The sequence below is a fragment of the Trichoderma reesei genome, assembly GCF_000167675.1.
Source record: "Trichoderma reesei QM6a unplaced genomic scaffold TRIREscaffold_4, whole genome shotgun sequence".
Classification (NCBI taxonomy): Eukaryota; Fungi; Ascomycota; class Sordariomycetes; order Hypocreales; family Hypocreaceae; genus Trichoderma; species Trichoderma reesei.
In genome coordinates, this window is record NW_006711151.1 from 228,698 (window position 1) to 248,983 (window position 20,286).

Genomic DNA, 20,286 nt, shown 5'->3' on the forward strand with positions numbered 1-20,286 from the left:
ACGACTAGAGAAGTGCTTGAGGTGTTGAACCGCCTTGCGCCGCATCGCGCCAAAGATGTCGGGTCGCAAAGGAAGATACTAGATAGGCGCCTAGTCGTCTTATACAGACACCTCACCCGCCGGTTCGCGGGGTCACGCCGCAAAGGCTCTGGTGCTGCTCGCCGGATTGCCCAGCCCAAGTTCACCATGGATTCGAGGTACCTCGTTTGGTGCCAACCTCAAGTCCCCAGCTTTGCGTCGGATTCCGGACGGCCATGAACCGAGCAACGTAGTGTCTGAATATGGGGGGTTGGCTGCTGGGCCGCGGCCTTGTACCGAGCACAGCACAGACTGCAGTCCCCCAACTCCGGTTCCCCCATCTTCAAGCAATGCAGTGTCACCACCTGTTGGCAGCTTCACCACAACACTCGTGCATTGGGTTTGCAGGCGAGCTCTACCAAATGGGCTCTCTGCATCTTCGCGGCTGTGGGCCGGGACAAGGGGGGGTCCATGAAGGAATACAGGTAGTTCTGAGTGAGTTCGCCCCCAGCAGGCCAAATATTAGATTGTGCCGCTGTGTTGCTTGTCATTGGAGAGGCAGGTCCTTGCAGTCGTGGGTACTCGTATGTCTACACTGTCTCATACAAGCTGTGCAGAAGCCGGACCGTTGCTCGAGCTGCGAGTGACGACGCATCAGCAGCAGCCCCGCGAGATACTGACGGTATAGGCGTATGGCCTAAGGGTCATCTTTCTCCCATCACCTGTTCCCTTCTTTGTCCATCATCATTGACTCCCCCGCTCAACCCACGGGAACGGCATATCAATAGCATGAATCAAGTATCGAGTATTACAGTACGAGTGCGCCTCCTGTAGTCCAGCTCAATTCTCGCTGTGAACAGCAATCTGCCAGACGGCAAATATCTGGTGCTAGCAATGGCTTTCAGTAGGTAGCTTGAACCTTGTCTTATCCACCTGCAGCGGGACGCGGGACTTGACCCAGAGCTAAGTCAGTTCGTACATGTACGGCAGAGATTCCGGTCCTCGACCCAATGCCCTACCTCGCCTGCCACATTGCCCGTACCTAGTACTTGTCCCGAGTGTCCAGAGAGTCGCCCACAGCAGCAGCAGCGGTTAGTTAGAGGTACTCCGTACTAACTTCCAGACCTTAGCACTCCAGGCTTGAAGCCGGGAGGCAGGAACATGCTCCTAAACCTGTTGCTTCTTTTTTTTTCTTCTGCTTCCTCTACATATTCTGGAAAACCCTCTTCTTGCACTTCCTCCAATTTGTCTATCAGCAGCATTGCCATCGTCGTTCTGCTGCCCTTCCCCTGTCTCTGTCGTCTCCTTTTGTCTTATTTCATCTTTCCCCCCGTCCGGAGCTGGGGCATGGCGATAACGACTCCTCGCACCCGTCCAGACTCAGCCCGTGACGGCGCCGTGAGCTATACCGTGCCGCCAGCCTCTCCTCGCTTTGTGGCCAATGTCATGATAGCTTCGCCAGCGTCGCACCAGCTCGCGGATAGCAGTCGTCTCCGGTGACTCTGAGCGCCCGTTCGCCCCTCGTTAGGCTGCCCGCACCATCCCAGCAATGGCCGCTTCGTCCTCGTCCGGCTCCTCCTTCACTTCCTCCTCTCTCGGCCGGCCGCCCACCTACAGCCGCTCCTACGTCAGCCCTGTGGACTCGACCTGGACGCAGACGTCGGAAATCTCCACGATTTCAGCCACTTCCACCAGCGAGTCGGTCGCGCCCGCGGCCTCGCTCCGGCCTCTGGACCTCGGCCCTCCGGGCTATACTGCCACAATGTACGATGAGCTCTTCCGTCATGCCCCTCGCTTGCTGGGGCTTCCTCCGCTTCGTCTCCGTTACAAGTCCAGTCTGACAGTGTCTGTCTTCTTTTCTGCCTTGTCCTTGATATAGAACCCTATTCCAAGACACTCCCAACGAGCGGACTGTGTATCTTGGACCCTGGGAGGTGGTTGGGTCCGAGCAGCGACGTATCCGCTGGCAATGCAGTTACCAAAGCGAGCTGCTTGAACATTTTTGTAAGTGCCAGGCAGAAGCCCGCCGTTACCGTTTGCTGTTGAGCTCGCTTGGTTATTCACTTGTTTATGTCCGCATGCTTCCCACCCTTCGCCCCTTATTCCAGAACCCCCCCCCCCCCTACCGCGACCGTGCCCAGCCCGAGCTCATCATGCCATCAAGTGCCGTCAGATGTACCTTCAGATATTCACCCTCACACCCTTCACTCTCGACATCGCCAGTTCAATGATCCGCCGGACATGGAACGCTTCCTGTCCTTCAACGACCATCACCGCATCAGGTATACCACAGGTGACAGCATCTGCGTTCACGACCAGTTCATCCCAGTCAGGTACGAGTTTACCACCGTCGAGGCTTCCATCCAGTTCCAGGGCGACTTGCGCAGGAAAGATCTCGTCGACTTTTTTGACGTCGACGTGGTTTGGTCCAACCTCCAAAGCCGCACCGACAGCTTCGGCAAGGTCAAGGGAATTGGAGCAATTCAGAGGCTCAAGCTTTGGAGGGACCGATATACCACCTTCCACTCCCTGACTGTGTTGGCCAACAAGACGGACCACCAGTACCGTGAGTATGACATTCATCACTTCGAGGGCGAGCTCCGGAACCGAGATGACCGCGCAAAAACCCTCCGCCTCAACGTCCACAGCCGCCGAGGAAGCGTTCCCGATGAAGCTCCATCACGCCGAACCCTTCGAATCCGACACCGGGTCCGGTCCGCCGGCCAGGCTAGTCAGACCAGTCCTGAGCTGGGCCCGTCACATACAGCCACCGCCCTGGATATTCGCTACCTCTCTATTCAGTTCACGCACAAGCGAGGTAAGATGGGATCTTGAAAGTTGCAGAAGCTCGGGGTCGTTGCATGAAGCAGACATCTAACGCAGAGCACGGCAGACTACAAGCGATTCATCGAGACGTGGGTCCACGCCCACAGCTCCGACCGCGAATTCAACGGCGTCCCGTTTCCCCCGAATCACTTCGAACTGCCTTCGCCGGAAATCCTCCCCGGCTGAAGTGCCGATACAGGCTGAGCCATGAGCTCCTGGCAAGCTCGCATCCTGTTACATCTCGCCCAGCCGGTATGTGTGACGCGGCTGTACGCTCTAGGACCGGCCGCCGGCATTGGCTCTGCAAAGTCGGCTTTACATCCATGGATTCCTCCAAAGGGAGAAATTATAGACCATTTCTTCGCCTTGTCCCTCCTCCCAAATCTGGTCCCGTTCCCGTTCAGGGCTTCCCAGCGCCTCCTCTTTGTCAGCCGAGCGCCACTTTCAGATCCGGCTGAATTGAGGACGTCACCCAGGGCCGATTTGCATGGCGTGGCATGAGCCCCGTCTATCATTGGCCCCCCCACCACACCACCAAAAGCCCCCGCGATCATCAGGCCATCACTTATCGTCAGTGTCGTCATGAGCTCCCTCACCCGTTCTGCAGCTGTCGGTCGATAATTTCTTACCATACTTGCCCCTCTGGTTGCCCCTGGTGTACCTTGACAAGTTGGCGGGCACGAAGCCGTCGAATGAAAGGAACGTAAATAGAGCAGAGAAGCTCCAGTCTCTCTTGGAGACGTTGACACTCCAGGTTTTCTTACTGCCCACAACCACTGCACAATCACCTCTTTCCTTACGCGAGATTGGGCACAAGAAGCAGACGAGCGGTACTACGCAATCACTGTCGCTTCTAGACTTTCAATTGCTTCTTCCCTCTAATCTACCTCACAAACACAAAAATTGTCTGCCATGAAGGTCATCCTCGCCATCAACGCCGGCTCCAGCTCCGTCAAGATATCCGTCTATCTGGCCGACAAGAGGACGGCGCCGCGCCAGATTGCCGAGTCTCAAGTGAGCGGCCTCACAGCTCCGCCAGCTAAGCTGAAATACTCGCGGGGTGGTGAGACCGTTATCAAAGAGCAAAATGTGGACAATGCCGTCAACAGCCAGGACGATGCCTTTGCCTTGCTGCTCAAGACACTGGAAGATGATGCTCAGTTGAAAGAGATCAGCTCCAAGTCAGACGTGGCCATTGCATGCCACCGCATCGTCCATGGAGGCGACTATAAAGAGTCCCAACTCATCACCCCAGACACGTACCACCATCTAGAGGTCCTCAGCGACCTTGCTCCCTTGCACAACGGTGCCGCGCTGGGCATCGTGGACTCGTGCATAAAGCAGCTCCCCGGCGCCATCAACGTTGCCTGCTTCGACTCCCAGTTCCACTCGACAATACCGCCGCACATCTCCACGTACCCGATCGACCCGACAATAGCCAAGAAGAACCGGCTGCGCAAGTACGGTTTCCATGGCATCAGCTACGCCTTCATCTCCAGGTCGGTTGCCGACTACCTCGGCAAGAGCCTGGACGAGCTCAACATCATTGCTTTGCATCTCGGCAGCGGAGCCAGCGTCTGTGCGATCAAGGGCGGCAAGAGCTGGGACACCAGTATGGGCTTGACTCCGTTGGCCGGGCTTCCTGGCGCCACCCGCAGTGGCAGCGTAGATCCTAGGTGAGCAAACCTTGTCTGCCGTGACAAAGCACGAACGAAGCTGACAAGGATGGCTATCCAAATAGCTTAGTATTTCACTATGCCAGCGACGTGGGCAAACTCTCGCCCGCTGCCACTGAAAAGCTGCACATCTCCAAGGCCGAAGAAATCCTCAACAAGCAGAGCGGCTGGAAGTCTCTGACGGGCACCACAAACTTTGGCATCATTGCTTCCTCGGACGAGCCTCAGCACCGCCTCGCCTTTGACCTGTTCGTAGACCGCATTTGCGGCTTCTTGGGGAGCTACTACGTCTCTCTGAGAGGTCAGGTGGACGCAATCGTGTTCGCGGGAGGCATTGGCGAGAAGAGCGCCCGACTTCGCAGCGCCGTGGTGGATCAGGCCAGCTGCCTGGGCTTTGCGATTGATGATGCGAAGAACAATGCTGAGGGCGATGCAACGGTGTGGGATGTGGGCAGCAAGGACTCGAAGCAACGCGTCCTCGTATGCCAGACGGATGAGCAGTTTGAGATGGCCAGAGACTGCACAGAAATGGACGCGCTTTGGCAATAAACTGATTTGAGTTTCGAAGCGGTTTCCCCTCGGATGGTGGTAGATGGCTAGAGATAGAACAGGGTGTATATAGGTGCATGAAGATGCAGCGTTTGCTAGCGCAATGACATTTTCCATTGGCAAGTTGATTGCTTTTCAACAGGAACAGAGAAACCGGCAGCTGAGAAGCCATTTGAATGGAAAGCCATTGAGGTGGGAAATCATTCGGATACAGATACATAGGTACTAAGTACTCCATGAAGATTGGCCGAGGAGGAAACTCTTTCGAGGTGATTAGTTTTCTTCGACACCTTTGCATAACACACACATGGCAAGTCACAAGACAAGAAGCTTAAGTCAGGAACAAGGTGTACCAAGAAGAAAGTCAAGTGGTATCAATTAGCATCCCAACCCATCCATCCCAAGATCCCCAGAAAATAAGAGACACAAGCGAGCTGCCGTTTGTAACATATACCTTGAATATATATACAGCCATTAGCACGCCTCACGCGCACGATCCAACCAAACCTCCCCCTTCCACAGGATCTCGTCCCTTTTTTTGGTTCGTCCCAATGTGCGCAATCACGTCTAGTGGGGGAAAAGACATTCGAACCGCCCAAACGCCTTGAGATATATATAAGATGGAGCCTCTCTTTCCTTGTTGGATAACCACCCCCCGACTTTCGAACAAGAACCAGGACCCGTCCAAACCGCCCCCGAGGCCGCAGATGATACTGCACAGCGCCTCCCTTCCAAATCTCAGCAGAGACGTTCATGTGCATGAAAGCATGGGATATCAAGAAGCATAAGGTAGAAGAAAGCAGATACCCTGACCCAAGGAGAAGAAGACCAGTAAGAGCCCAGATAGTAGGTAAAGGAAAAAGGGTAGGAAGTGGTGGAGTAGAGAAGAAAAAGAAAATAAAGACAACCCAAGGCGCCACTCGTGTATCTTGCGACCTTTTTTTCATATAAGATGCCTCCCGTATGCCCGCCCAGCCGTAGCTTCATAGGTGCTCCATGTTTCCGAATGAGAATATTGTGGGGGATACCACAAGGAGTGGATATGTGAGGTGATCACATGAATGATGAATAAGAAGGAAAGGAGAACGAAAGAAAAGAAAAGAAACGAAAATTCACCCAGAACACGGCAATGCCATACATAATGCAAACCGCATACAAACGCCATTGACGCCAAGCCGAGGGCGCAGCCGCCGGTGCCCCGCTGCCCCTGATCGTATATGTTGTACCAAGGGTGCCCCGTTGGTTCCCTGGCGGAGAGATTCATGAGGTGATTTTGTACCGTGAAAATAACCAAAATTTAGGCCTCGTTGTGGCCTCCTTTTCTGATGTATCGTGGTAGAAGTTGGCGGGGTCATTAGATATTATGGTACTCTCTCTCGCTTCTTTGTATGATGTGATTGTCTGTGACGCCTGTGTGTGTTCATTCTTGTTTTCTCCTCCCTTTTCAGAATCCTCGACCTTCACGGCAATCCATCTCCACGGCCATGGCCAGAGTGTCGAGGCCGCTGGGCATGCGACCGACGCCGGAGGGGCGATTGAGCAACGGAAGTTCGATAGCGCCCATGCCAGACTCCCAGTCGCGGGTCGGCTGCGAAAGCGGAGACGTCGGCGAGAGGCTCTGCTTCTGGCGAAGCTCACTCTCGTCCCAGAAAACAAAGGAGTCGGGCCCCGTGGTGGAGGACATGCTCCGGCTAGATGCAGTCGAGCTGCGTCGCGCATTGGAGGCCAGAGAGGCCTTGCTGGCGCGCTGGCTGCCCGATGAGCTTCGGGTCTTGTCCTTGTAGTGGGTTTCCAGATGCTGCTTCATGTTGTCTGCTCTGGTAAACTTCTTGTGGCATCCCGGATATTGGCAATGGACCGCCTTTTCCGCAGTGTGGATCTTGGAGTGGCGAGAAGCGTGCCCCGAGGTGGTGAAGGTCTTTTCGCACCCATGAAGGTCACGGTAGCGGCAGGGGTAGCGCTTGACGGGGCGCTCGGGGGCACAAGATGCAGCGGAGCTGTCCTCTTCGCCAGAGGCCGGGGGGCTGCAAGGCCCGTAGGCAGGGCGCTTAGTGGGAGGACCTTCAGCGTACTCGCGCCCGAAGGCATAAGTCAGAGGCCGAACGCTTCCGTAGTAGCTGTCGCCGGGGGGCGTCAAGGGCGAGATGGCGGCTTCGCTGAGCTGAGAGTCGAAAGAGTCCGAACGGAGGAGCGCAGGGGTGTTTGGTAGCGAAGAGTCACTGCCGTAGTGCTGAGATTGCGCGGACGGCCAGGTGAAGGCTGGGGGGCGAGCAATCACTCTGGTGACCTCGTCATCGTTGAGCAGCGAGACTCTGCGGCCGCTGGCGTCGCTGCCGTGCATGTTGACGATGGATTTGTCGAGCTTTGAAATAGTAAAAGATGAGGAATCGAAGGGCACGGCGTCTGCTTTATGCCGCGCGCAGTCGGATTGTGGCGTCGAGGCACCGAGATTGTAGAAGCCAGAAGCCTGAACAATGCGATGGGAAGCTCGGGGCTAGAGTGACGAATTGGCGTCGATCAGGAACCACGCAGCTTCGATTCGCTGGTGGAGAGACTGAGGCCTCAAAATAAGAAGCTGGAGAGAAAGATGATGGGTGCAGGATAAAAAGGTCAAGATTGGCCTCGGATTGCAATTTTGTGTTTGTCTGAGGCTTCGCTTAATGTCGTTAATGACGAGGGTAGGAGCGTTTGGGGCTGCAGCAGGCGCAATGCGGAAAGAGAGACGGCAGCTGCACACAAATTGGGGTCGCAAGACTCAGACAACAGGCCTGTTGAGAGAAGATAGAACCGCTGTGAACTGGACGTTTTTTGGTTGCTCTCGCTTGTTTGCTTGTGATCTTTTTTTTTCGCGTCTTTTTTCCTCCGTTTCTTTGCTCGCTATAGATATGCAGCGCTGAGAATCAAGGCAACGTAAATGGTGACGGCTTCTTGCGATGCGCGCTAAGCCTTGGGCCAACGGGGAGTGTAATTGCTGCGGAGGCCGACTTGCAAGATGGAATATGCACGCTTGCCGCTGGTGGTTCTCGCCAAAGCAGTGGCTGGCAAACGAGAGACGGGAAGACGGGCGGAAGAGACAGACGCTATGCTGAGATCTGGCGCAAGGCAGAAGCAGCAGCAGGAACAAGTTGGATGATGATGGTGGTGGTGGTGGTGGTGGATTGTAAGAGATGCCGCCTTGGTGCTAAGACAATAAGGTAGCTTTCTGAGGCAGGCAGGGCGAGATAAGAGGAAGAATGGCGTATAGCGAGGTGGGAGAAGATGGGAGAGGCTTCAAGGTAAGCGGGAGAAGGAAGCTGAAGAGGTCGGAGGGGAAGAAGAAGGACGGGCGCAAAGAGGGAGGACCTGGAGGTTTTGTTCAGAGCCGGAGAGGCGCAACGGGAGCATCCATGCCATCCCATCGATCGAGGGATCGAGAAAGTACAAAGCCGACAAGCCCACTTTGCTCCGTAATCTGTGCCCGTCCTGGTACCGCGCAGACTGCCTTAGCCTTGCTTGGGGCCCAGTAAGGCAAGGTACTTTGTAGGTACACGCCAGACACCCATGGCGGCGGCCCCCAGGGGACTCCATACCTCGAGAGTGCTAAGGGACCGCTTGCGAACTCTACTGCACATGTAAGGTACTGTACAGGGCTGCTGGGGTGAAGAGAGGAAGGATAGGTAGGAGAAATATGATGCTATTACAGAGAATATTTCCATACTTCATATCTTCTTTGCGTGTTGTGGTTTCTTTTTGTTCTCTTGCATTCTCTCCGTCTCTTCGTGAGCCCTGCACGCTGCATGGAGAAGCAAGTTGCAGTGGGCGCTGGAAGCTGCGGCGACAGGGGGGAGGGGGGTCCCATTAGAGGCTCCAGAGGGGCTCTCTTGGTGCTCCCAGCGCTTTGCTGCGTGGTACCGTAGGGCCACAGAGGGCCACAGGCTGCTGGAGCTGGTGCTGGTGCTGGTGCCGGGCAGGGAACCAGGGTCCGGCAGGGGAAGGAGAGAGGGCGGGGCCTCAGGCTGGGAGGGGGGTGTGGAGCTGCGCTGTTGGAGGAGAAAGAGGGGAGCGACATGCGGTCACCCTGGAGTACCGCGATGTGGGCGGCCATGTACCTGTCGGAGCAGTGACTGGGAAAGGTACATACGTACTCGTACTGTCATGTCTCTGAGGCACAAGTGTGAGGCACAAGTGCGAGCCTCGTGTGGCTTGACGCGCAATGCTTGATGACAGGCCTTTTGCCTGGATGTGTGATGCCAGTTGTGATGCGAGCCTGGAGTGAGATGCAAGGTAGTAGTAGCTATCATTCTGCTCTACTACCTTATCTCTCTAATATTCCTGCTCTAGAGAGTCACTCAACACTGTATCTACTTTGCTCTGTCGCTTCGAGTTGGATTGGGCCAGTCTCTGGCCATGCTCGCGCCGCTGCGCCGCTATCAACCACTTGGGGCTTGATCTTTGAACTTTAACAGGTGGTACTCGTACGACGGCGATATGCGCATGTACATGGTGTGTACAGTACCTAGGTACCTTACATTCCTCCTCCAGTAACCTCTTTCCAGTTCGCTGCTCGGTTCCTCTTCTTCTGCCTCTTCCATTCAACTTCTCTACAGTACTACCCAGTCTCTCTCCTCCAATCTGCATCTCCATGCTTGGCCCGACCACACGTGCATGGGCGTCGAGGTGCAGCCGGTGAAGATCCTGCCTCATTAGCGCCTCATTGGAGTTACATACGTCGAGGCACACGCGGGAGAAGATGCGGGCAGATGCAGACAGACAGCGGAGGTGGAATCAGGGACTGCTCCAGTGAGGCACGATACAAGAGACAGAAGCAGCATGCAGGTGTCGATGGGTCAGGTAACTGTCTCTCGCTTCTTTACTTCGTCTCTCCTTTCTTTCTCACCTTTGCCCTCATCTCTTTTAAACTCAGTCACTTCGCCTCGTTCTCTCTCTGGACCCGTGTTTCGCAGTCAGCGCCGAAATGGCAAGCCACCTCAGATCCGATGTCCCTGCGCGCGCTTCAGCCACGATACTTTGGCACCAGGCTCATCGCTTTCGCCCTAGCACCGGTTGACGTCGAGAACCAGAGCCTCGATGTGGGCCTCTTTCTGCTCCCGATGGGGGGGGGGCCTATTTTCTCCTTCGTTTCTTTCTCGTCCTTGTCCCCTGGCGTCCGACCAAGGGCTGCGGCCGGAGGGCTGGCCGAGACAGGCCAAAGACAACACGTTCCTTGGCTGCTGCGGCACTTGTACACACAAGCAGCGAATCCACGCTCCAGGAGGACCCTCAGCAGCGAAATCTCGATTGCAGGACTCTTTACCTACGACACAACCCGGTGGGTCACAGGGCCCTTGTGCTCCCCTACACACAGACGGACGGACAAGGTACGAGTACAAGGAACGCTTGTGTTGAACGGACGGCCCTCTGAATGGTTGACGTCACAATGGTAAGCCGAGGGTCACGTCAACCCGACTGTTTCGACCCTGGGACCAATTAAGCGTCTCGCGGGTTCCATCAATCTAGAGGACCAGCGCCGCTCCCCTTCTAAGCGCAATTTCGACATGGAAGCAACAGAAGCCAGGCGGAACATGACAGGGTAGCAAAGCTCGACGGGGAAAGAGAAAAGAAGGCGATGGAGAGACATTGGCGTTACACGGGAGTATCATGCAGCTCTTTCACCCCCATCTGGTGATGCGTACGATTCGCATATATCACGACTGGTACAGCATTGTTTACGGACAGTGAACCAGTCCACGGAAAGAAAAGGGGGACGCATACTGCCATCAGCAGATAAGCAGAAGCATTTCTCCGTTGACTGCTCTGATACAGACCGGGTGCACGATGGCCGTTTTGAAGGCACGGCAAAGTACGCGCATAAGCTTGAAACAGGGCAAAGGCGGAAGCACCCCCAGACATTGTCCACGCGCTTACAACCTTGATGTAAATGCCAAGGCTAACCTTCAGCTCTTGCTGACACTGCGAGTACGAGTTGTATGTGCAGTAGGGGATACATGTCAGAAGTACTCGTGCTAACAGGCAACAGCCCTGCTTCAACATTGCGATGACCAGCTGCGCAACTTACACGCACTTCAGCCAGCTATCAAAACGGCATCCCCCTTCCGCACCCGAATTTTTTTTTGTCGAGCAGTTTTGCAATCTAGTCGCGACGCCGCGGATAGAAGCTTGCAAATCTTGTCCCAAATCATCTCCATCGGGGACCATGCGCATTTGCAAAACGCGGTGTTTCTGGCCAGAAAGCGCATCGTCAAGGCATCGCTCGGCCAGCTTGACCTCATGGTGTCGTCATTGCATCTGTGGATAGGCCCTGAAGGATCCCACAGGGGACCGGAGCAACAGGACCAACTGGAAGGTCGGCGCCAGAGTAATAATACTTGTGCCCACAGCAGCTTCGAATCCCATCTTTGGCAGGGGTGCGGTGACAGCCGGCTCGAGGTCAAATGGAGGAAGAGACGGACGGACCTTGGGGGAGCCCAGGGACAGGGGTCTTGGGGGGACGCCCTCAGCAGGTTTTCTGTACTCGTGAACTCGTGAGTACCGGCATGGCACGGTGCTTGGGTTTGAGGTCGCAAGAGACCCTTCGAGAAGATGGAGAGCCCCCAAGTTCCTACAAGTTCATTCCAGGTCCCCAGTACGAACAGCAGGGTGCCCATGTCCTGGAAAGGGGAGCGGGGACCGGCGCAAGGGTAGGCAGAGCGCTAGCGCCATCCAGGGTCGTTCGCATTGCAACGGAGGCACCACAGCCAGAGCCAATGATCGGGCAGATCGAGCAACTGTCCAGCACAGGCTGCATGGCTGCGGATCTCCTGGGACGTCCGGAGAAGGGTTCCCAGCAACCCTGAAGGTATCTGTGGACACAAGCTCCAGCACACCCCGCTATGCGAGAACTTTCAGGTATCGGCCTTTGCGACTGGGCTCTGGAGCAGGTATGAAGCTCCGGCTCCAAGCGTATATACATACGCTGATGTTTTCAAGGATCCCTCAAGGCTTCTCCGCAGAGTCCGAAATCGTTGCTTTCGCCGAGCTCTCTGCTTTGATTCGGAGGCTTTCCGCCCAGAGTTGGGATTGCGACGTGCGAAGGATGGAGAGATGAAGACTTTGACGATGGACCCCGCGGAGGGCCAAGGCACCCAAGCCACAAATCTTGGGGCGAAAAAGTGAGGTTGTGCCGCACGCAGAACACCAACGCCAGCTCAGCAATCGGGTCACCCGTGTTGGGACACGAACGATGGCGACCCTAATTCTACGGATGGTGAGCTCGATACTTGAGATGACTACCACGCAGCAGGTAGGATGCCGACGGCGCAGCACGACATGAGCCATACGAGTACTTGCGATGCTACTTCATCGATACTTGACGTCCCCCTCTTCCGCTTGCGCTTCGCAGCGCATCCGTGCGCTAACGCTTTAGATCCGTTAGGATGAGCAAGAGATGCGATTCTTGGGAGGAACATGCGGATTCTCGTTGGCGCCAGATTTGCCCCCTCTCGAGAGCTCCAGAAGTTTTTACAAGCTGTTACTTGCTGCGCCCTACTGGGTAGAGTTGCAGTGCATTGGCGCATCTCACTCTCCGTCCGTCTGCCCGTGCCATTTTTCAGTTTTCGAGTATGTACATCTTACGAGTTTTGCCTGCCCACATGGGAAGTGAGAAATTTCGGAGCTGACGAGGCGATCAAGGGGTTCTTTTGATTCTGGTAGAAGAGCAAAGGCACAGTGTTGACACGCACCAGCCTTTATTTTTAGGAGCAATCATCAGGGTCCTGCCGGTTTGCTTGTCCCCTTCCGGGACTGCGGGCTGGTACAAGGGCTTACGGGTTTCTCCAACTTTGCGCGTTGCAGACACACAGGCATCTTCAGGGCGTCGCCTATACAAGTATGGGAATGGTTGGTACCTTGACCCTCCCTGGTGGTGACGCCTCGTTTGCAGATGCGGAAGGACCTCTCCGGGCCAGCGCCCGGCAAGGGTTTTCGGTTTCTGTCGTGTGGCTTGCACCAGGCTTGCACCCAGGCAATAGTCGACCACGGTTCCGGAGCAGAGGGCGGACGTCGTGTGATTGGATGCTGGAGGTAATTAATGGACATTGCGAAGACGGGCAAGGGCTGGAAAGTATATTCGCGATCATGACAAACCACCAAGGATCAGGCTCCGACGAACGAGGAGAAGCGGCGGTTCGAGAGAGAAGGGAAGGCCGGAGAAGGGAGACGACGGACAGAGAACCGAGTGAAAGGGAAGAGGCTAATAACAAACGTCACCAGAACATCAAGACCTGCAGAGAGGCCCTGGTCCTGACCTCAAGTCGACGCGGCGGATATGATGGGCATGAGAGAATGGTGACATTATGGACAACACAGAGCGGCATCTAATAGCCGTTTAACCAAGGGGCAGCGGCGCGGCCAGTGGCACTCTCGTGGCCACGCACGCCGGCGGCGATTTGCTAGCGGGCTTTGATTCAGCATTGATTACTGGGTAGCATCAGCTGTTCGTCGGCAGACAAGTACGGGCGCCTTCGATAGTGCGGGTTCCGTGGTGATACCGCCTTCCAGCAAGTCGCACAACATGTTGAGTTGCACGAGTCCGTCTGCAAGTCCTTGCGCATGTACCAGGGGCCACGAGGGTTTGGGTTTGGGTTTGGGTTTGGGCTTTGGCTTGGATTTGGAGAGCTGTGGCTGATGAGGGGTGAAGCTGTTTAGTGCGCACCTTCTTGCAAGAGGCGGCGGCGGCGAACACGTTTCTGTTCCTACGAGTACTATAAAAACTCGCGAAATTCGCAATCTCAGATCTTAGAACTAGAGGCCTGGCCCTGCAAGTTATCTTTTTATAGTAATGCACCTTTTTATTATAAGATAGATAAATAAAGGTACTTTTATAAGCTAGTATATTATTTTAATTAAAATTTTCCTAAATTTTTAACTTTTTTAATATACTATAAAAAAATATATATAATACCTTTAAATATTAATAAGGCTAGCTTTATTAATATTATTTATATATACTTTAGTAATTAGTTATATATATATTATATTAATTTATATATATTAAATATAATTAATAACTTTAATATATTATCCTGCTTTTAAGTTAAATACTTTTATACTTTTTAATACTATAATCTTTTAAGCCTAAATATAAAAATAGGTATTTTCTTTATATTAAAAGGTATTTACTATAATTAAGTTAAGGAAGTAAGTAAAAAGGATATAAAAGGAGTTTTATAAAAAGGCTTAATATATTTTTACTATATTAAGGTATAAGGGAAGTATTAAGAGTAGTATAATAAGTGCTTTAAGGTCTACTATAAGTAATAAAAAGGTTAGGCTTTTTACTAAGTTAATAAATAAAATATATTATTTTATATAATATTTATAGCTATAAGTAAAGTATTTACTTTTATTAAATAGTAAATAAGGTCCTGCTTTTTTTTAAAAACTAGTATACTTTATAACTTATAAATAACCTAGTATACTAATAAATAGTATAAAAAGGTTAATTCCTTTATCTACTACTATATAAAGAGATAGGCTTTTATACTTATAAACTAACTAACTAAGTAAGGCTAATATACTATATATACTATAAGGCTAATATATAGAACCTAAGGCTTATAGCCTTTTAAGTGCCCCCTTAAAAAAAAAGGAAAATTATCTTAATTTTTTTAAATGCCTTAGTTTATTACTAATAATTGCCTTTCTAGCTTTATAATTCCTTTATATTCTCTATTTTACACTTACACTTATACTTATTATCCCTCTTTTAAGCTTTAATACTATCTGCAATACCTTTATTAATCTTTAATTAATTCTATTCCTCTATAGCTATAAGACTATCTTAAATACCTTAAGTAATTATTTCTTAAGCCTGCTAAAAAGCTTTAGCTTTAGCCTATTATTAGTGTTTCTTCTTAATCTAGTTAATATAATCTTTAATTCTATATATAATCCCTTTTATATAAATAGTAAGGTAGCTTTTAATTATTTTATTATTAACTAGCTTAAGAAGTTTATTAATTAGATTATTTACTAGCTTTAATAACTATTTTAGAATGCCTAGGAGTTTATAAATATCTTTTTAAGTTATTACTATTAAGTCTTTATTTTTATATATCTTTAGTAGCTGTAGGGTGTTTTTAAAGCCTGCTTATATAGCCTAAGTCTTAATCTTAGCCCTAGTTTCTTTTAATAAGACTACTATTAGTTTATTTACTAGCTTATAATATAACTAACTATTAGTAATAAGGCTTTATTTCTTTATAAGTATTTTATAAAGGAATAAGGTAATAAACTATTCTGCTTTTATATAGTCTAGCTTTTATAAAATATACTAAATAATAACTAGGGGTAGTATTAGTTTATAAGGTTTAGCCTAAATTACCTAGAACTATTAGTAATATTTTATTAAATCTGCTATATTTTAGATTATTATATTTACTATAACCTTATTATTAAAAATAGTTAATATATTACTATTACTAATAGTAGTTAGGTAAGGTTAAACTACCTTATAAATTTAATTAGTTAGCTTAATTAGGTAATTATTAGGCTTTTAGTTTATAATAAATATATAGGCAAACTTAAATACTTTATATTTAATAATATAGTTAGTAGTGCTATTATTTTTATTAGGTTTTAGGAGGTAGAACTTATAAATAATAATAGCATAAATAACAGTTAGTATATTAATAATATAGTAGTTGCCCTTTACCTTTATTAAGTTATAAACTTTCTTTAGTTTTTTCTTATATACCTTATAGCTGCCTTATTTTAATTAAATAGTAGCTAGTAAAATACTAGAATTAATATACTTATTAATATATATATTATAGCAGTTTATATAGGCTTTAGGCTTAAGTTATAAAAGTTTAAAAGCATATTTAATAAGTTTTTTTAAGTGGAGGTAAAGGTTAGTGTTTAATAGTAAGACAGGCATATAGTTATTAATATAGCCTTTTTAATATTTTCTATATCCCTTTTATGCCTTTTTAAGTTACTAGGTAGTTTAACTTATAGGCAGTAATACCTAAATAACTAGGTTTAGTGCATTTCTCCTGCCTTATAGCATCTTATTAATAGTTCTTAAAGTGTTAATAGTTCTTAAGTAAGTAGGTTATATATAGGATTATAGTTAGGATAACTAGTCCCTAGATTAAGGAAATAATATTATAAGGGAAAGGAAAAGAAAAAAAAAGAAGGAAAAGTAAGAAAGAAAGAAAAGATAGAAAAAAGCTAATAAATATATACTTAGCTAAGGCAGTAAGTATTTAGGTATATAATAGTATGCCTTATATATAGCTAGCTAGTAGCTGCCTAGTTATTTTACTATCCTTTTATTAAGAATTTATACTTAAATATTTATTTTAAGGATTTACTGTACTTTTATGCCTTAAAGGTTTAGGAGGAGCTTTCTAAAAGGCTTTTATTACTTATACTCTTATACTAAGTCCTTAACTATTTAAATAAGTTCCCTTTATTTAATTTATTAGTCTTTATAAGGACTATAGTTCTTTTACTTTACTAAATATTTAATTTAGTAATTCTTTCCTTACTTATTAAGGCATTAGTTAATAATTTTATTTACTTTATATTACTCCTTACTATTAACTATAATTCTTTTTAAGGGCAGTGCCTATTTATTAAATAGATCTAGTGTAGTTAAAGCTAGAAAGAGATAGGTAATTAATATTATATTATAAACCTTTTAATAAAAAGGGAGCTTTAGTTAGTAGGCTAGTGGATTAACTTATTAAAGAACCTTAAATAGGCCTGCCTACTAATTTAACTATTTATATAGCAGTTTCCTTAAAAGGTAGTATCCCTTATATAGTTTAAGAAATACCTTATCTTTAACTTTAAACTTAATTAGATTATGCTATTAATTATATACTTATTTAGTAAGTATTACTGCCCTTTTTATTAAGTGCTTAGCCTCCTTTATATATAATAGCTAGAGGGTATTTACTGCCTTTTAGTTAAGTTATTAGTTTTTCTTTAAGATATTTAGTAGTTTATTAAGCCTAAATCCTATTACTAACTTATTAAAAGACTAATTAACTAGTATACTAACTGTATTATTAAAATAAAATTATAGCGCTAGTATAACTTCTAGCTATAGGATATTACTAGTTATAGTATAATATTAAAAGGCAATTTTAACTATCTGATTTTTAGCTTTTAATATTTTATTTATTTAGGGATAATATGCAGTTTTAATAGCTAGTATAACTCCTAGTACTATAAAAAGTTACTTTTAGAAATTAAATATAAACTTTAGGTCTTTATTACTAATAATAACTTTAGGCATACCTTAATTATAAAAAAATAAAGTATAAAGAAAGATAGTAGCCTATTATTAAGCTATATACTTTATTAAGCCTAGGATTAAAAGTATTTTTTAGCTTTATTTATAAGTAACTGTAAGTATAGCATTTAGTAAGTAGTTATATTTATTAATCTTTTAAAAGAATCTAGGTTCTTTTAATAATATCCTTATAATAAAGTTTATTATTATTATATAGAATAGTTAAGCTAGTGTTTAAATAGGTTATAATTTACTAAAGGGTTTAGCTATATCTTTTTAATTTATAAAGCAGGTTAAATAGTAAGTAATATACTATTATAATTATTTAGCTAGCCTTAAAATGCTAAATTTATTTAATGCTATAAGCGTTTTTTTAAGTTTAGGATAGAACTAAGTATTATACGCTAGCTAGAAGATATTCTTAATGCAGTTAGATAAAATGCATAAATAGGCCTAGCTATACTTATCCTTCTTATATAATAAGCTGTTTTTATAAAAGAATAGTATATAAACTAGCTATTACTTTTAGTCTTTATATAATATTACCTTTTATTACTCTTTTTTAATAAATTCTAGCAGTTTATTCTATTTCTTTTTATTTTTATTAACTATATTCTTAATAGTATTAAAATAATAATTAGTTTTATATCCCTTTTAAATCTTTATTTTTAGCTTATTTATAATAAGTAGTTCTATTAATATATAAAAAGCATCTAGATCTTATATATTATCTAGTTTATTAATCTCCTTATTTACTAATTAAGGAGTATTTAAATTAGCTAGTAGTTAGAATAATATATCTAGTATTAAATTAGTCTTGCTAAGAATATAGTAAATATTTAACTAAAACTAGCTAAGGTATATTAAAGCTCTTATTAGCTATTAATTTACTTTAATAAAGTTAGATATTAATATTATAATATAATTAATAATTCCTTTTATAGCTTAGTAGTTAGTTAGGATAGTAATTAGCTGTTAGCAGGATTAAATTAGCATTTATATCTTTTTTACTGCTTAAATAAGATAGGCGACTTTAAGCTTAGTTAGTTTATATTAGCGTTCTGCTTTATAAAGAAGACAGCTAAGGAATATAATTAGTTAGATTTAGTTAACTAGTATAGTTAGCGCTATTTAATAGTCTTGCTTAAGATAAAAGATAAACACTTTTATGCCTTAATTACTAGCATCTAGTTTAAAAAATATTTATCTTACTAGGTTATAATAGTAAAGATGTATACTAAATATAAGCCTATTTTAAAAAAGTTAAAAGGATTCTTATTTATATAGTATAAGTATAAAAATAACTTACTATAGCTTAAAGTGTTATACTTTTTTATTAATATTTATTATCTTTTATTCTTTTTTTTAAAGTTTAGTAAGTAAGTTTATCTTTCTCCTCTTTAATAGTTCTGCTTTTACTTAGAATTTATAAATAAACTTATATAAAAAAGTCACTATTTTTAAATAAGTCTTTAAGTTAGTAAAATTAAGTAGTATTTAAATCTTTTAAATTATATTTATCTACTCTTAAGTAGTTAACAGTCCTAAAGCATTAACCTTAAAGCCTAGCAGCTAGATTAATAAATAATTATAAAAGGACTTTTATAATTAGATTGCTAACTAGATATTAAAAAATAGCTTAAAAATAGTTTATAAATATTAACAGTGCTATTTAAAGATATTATTAAAAATAACTATATTATTAATATAAGTATAAGCAAAGTACCTAAATAAATAAAGTCTTTAGTTTATAAACCTTTAGGTAAATAGCAGTAAGTTCTTATAACTTATTAATATAATATATAATATTTTTAACCCTTATAGGCTAATTAAGACTATATAGTCCTTATATTTAGTATAAACAGGCAGTTAATAAAAAAAAGCTAATGCATCTAGTACTATAATATACCTCTTACCTTTTAAACTAGTAATAATTTCTTTTTATAAAGGTATAGGGTATATATTTAATACTGTAATTTTATTAAAAGCTTTTAGGTTTATAACTATATATCCCTTTTTCTTCTTATTAACTATCTGCTAAATAATAAAAATTAAAAATACTAAGGGAGTAGGTTAATATATTTATAAAGCTTATCCTTATATATGCAGATTATCTAGCATGCTATTAATAAACTTACAGTCTTTTACACTTAAGGGGTATAGTTAGGTAAGCGTTTTAAATATCTACTAGTTATTAATAAGCAGTATTTTTATTTTTTCCTCTTTTAGTAATAAAATAATGCTATAATTACACTATATATTATAATCCTTAATAATTTTCTAAAGCTAATTAGCTTCCTGCTTATTTTTTATATAAACTTAAACTTTATTTATTAAGATGCATTTATAAATATTTATAGGTTTTTTTATTTATCCTTACTTCTTTTATATAGCTTTTAGTAGTAAATTAGCAGGTTAACCTTATATTTCTTTATTAATTATAGTAAAGATATATTTAAACATACTATTTATATCTATTTTTAATAATTATCTATCTGCTTAATATTCCTATAAGGCATATGCCTAAGTATATAAAATTATTAAATATACTACTATATTATAGTTTATTATTATACTAACTTTCTACTTATAGTAAAAAGTTAGTAAAGCCTTTATTATATTTATAACTAGGACCTAACTGTTTAAATTATCTAAGTAAGTAATAAATATAGTACTAATATAATTAATAATACTAGAAGCTATAGCAGTAAAATAATATATTTATATATTTTTATATTTATTTATTTAAACTAACAGCTTATAATAAACTAGTATATATACTAGCGCTTATAATAGGATTATAAGTTATTTACTAGTAATTACTTATTATATAATCTAGTTTTATTTATAATAACTTTAAATTAATATATAGGCATTATAAGCTGCCCTTACTATTATATAGTTATTAGCTATTAATAAATTAATTTTATATTA

The 20,286-nt window shown here is 44.5% G+C and overlaps 4 protein-coding genes across 4 annotated transcripts in view; 3 read left to right on the forward strand and 1 right to left on the reverse strand.

The window, feature by feature from the left end:
• Window positions 1-1,567: 1,567 nt before the first annotated feature.
• TRIREDRAFT_57527 (uncharacterized protein) lies at window positions 1,568-3,030 on the forward strand (the record flags this gene model as incomplete). Its single annotated transcript, XM_006963103.1, has 4 exons — window positions 1,568-1,677; window positions 1,898-2,022; window positions 2,183-2,758; window positions 2,912-3,030. The coding sequence occupies 4 exons, from the start codon at window positions 1,568-1,570 to the stop codon at window positions 3,028-3,030; spliced, it is 930 nt and encodes a 309-aa protein (XP_006963165.1).
• Window positions 3,031-3,448: 418 nt separating this feature from the next.
• Window positions 3,449-5,130, forward strand: TRIREDRAFT_21716 (uncharacterized protein). Its single transcript, XM_006963000.1, has 2 exons — window positions 3,449-4,520; window positions 4,586-5,130. The coding sequence occupies exons 1-2, from the start codon at window positions 3,757-3,759 to the stop codon at window positions 5,067-5,069; spliced, it is 1,248 nt and encodes a 415-aa protein (XP_006963062.1). The 5' UTR covers window positions 3,449-3,756; the 3' UTR covers window positions 5,070-5,130.
• Window positions 5,131-6,347: 1,217 nt separating this feature from the next.
• TRIREDRAFT_120597 (uncharacterized protein) lies at window positions 6,348-7,410 on the reverse strand (the record flags this gene model as incomplete). Its single annotated transcript, XM_006963288.1, has 2 exons — window positions 6,348-7,066; window positions 7,142-7,410. 2 exons carry the CDS (start codon window positions 7,408-7,410, stop codon window positions 6,514-6,516), a joined length of 822 nt encoding a protein of 273 aa, XP_006963350.1. The 3' UTR covers window positions 6,348-6,513.
• A 3,473-nt stretch (window positions 7,411-10,883) lies between these two features.
• TRIREDRAFT_104715 (uncharacterized protein) overlaps window positions 10,884-20,286 on the forward strand; it is a gene marked incomplete at both ends in the record, with an annotated part of 13,203 nt that continues 3,800 nt past the window's right edge. The window contains 32 exons of the mRNA XM_006963104.1: window positions 10,884-11,033; window positions 11,136-11,545; window positions 11,596-11,746; window positions 11,847-12,217; window positions 12,602-12,665; window positions 12,900-13,391; window positions 13,909-13,918; window positions 14,241-14,243; window positions 14,460-14,490; window positions 14,535-14,543; window positions 14,874-14,899; window positions 15,288-15,311; window positions 15,394-15,395; window positions 15,537-15,540; window positions 15,573-15,585; window positions 15,714-15,724; window positions 15,947-15,957; window positions 16,146-16,152; window positions 16,300-16,307; window positions 16,764-16,772; window positions 16,918-16,945; window positions 17,431-17,438; window positions 17,478-17,483; window positions 18,206-18,210; window positions 18,297-18,303; window positions 18,376-18,394; window positions 18,729-18,731; window positions 19,123-19,124; window positions 19,516-19,519; window positions 19,746-19,754; window positions 19,946-19,951; window positions 19,984-20,007. Coding sequence (XP_006963166.1) covers window positions 10,884-11,033; window positions 11,136-11,545; window positions 11,596-11,746; window positions 11,847-12,217; window positions 12,602-12,665; window positions 12,900-13,391; window positions 13,909-13,918; window positions 14,241-14,243; window positions 14,460-14,490; window positions 14,535-14,543; window positions 14,874-14,899; window positions 15,288-15,311; window positions 15,394-15,395; window positions 15,537-15,540; window positions 15,573-15,585; window positions 15,714-15,724; window positions 15,947-15,957; window positions 16,146-16,152; window positions 16,300-16,307; window positions 16,764-16,772; window positions 16,918-16,945; window positions 17,431-17,438; window positions 17,478-17,483; window positions 18,206-18,210; window positions 18,297-18,303; window positions 18,376-18,394; window positions 18,729-18,731; window positions 19,123-19,124; window positions 19,516-19,519; window positions 19,746-19,754; window positions 19,946-19,951; window positions 19,984-20,007 — 1,927 coding nt within the window. The remainder of the gene's footprint in view (window positions 11,034-11,135; window positions 11,546-11,595; window positions 11,747-11,846; window positions 12,218-12,601; window positions 12,666-12,899; window positions 13,392-13,908; window positions 13,919-14,240; window positions 14,244-14,459; window positions 14,491-14,534; window positions 14,544-14,873; window positions 14,900-15,287; window positions 15,312-15,393; window positions 15,396-15,536; window positions 15,541-15,572; window positions 15,586-15,713; window positions 15,725-15,946; window positions 15,958-16,145; window positions 16,153-16,299; window positions 16,308-16,763; window positions 16,773-16,917; window positions 16,946-17,430; window positions 17,439-17,477; window positions 17,484-18,205; window positions 18,211-18,296; window positions 18,304-18,375; window positions 18,395-18,728; window positions 18,732-19,122; window positions 19,125-19,515; window positions 19,520-19,745; window positions 19,755-19,945; window positions 19,952-19,983; window positions 20,008-20,286) is intronic.

Excerpts from the sequence above, each read along its gene's own strand:
- TRIREDRAFT_21716 (XM_006963000.1), top strand. The coding sequence starts at position 3,757 with ATGAAGGTCATCCTCGCCATCAACGCCGGCTCCAGCTCCGTCAAGATA. Across the intron at positions 4,521-4,585 it reads AGTGGCAGCGTAGATCCTAG|CTTAGTATTTCACTATGCCA; the intron begins GTGAGCAAACCT and ends CTATCCAAATAG.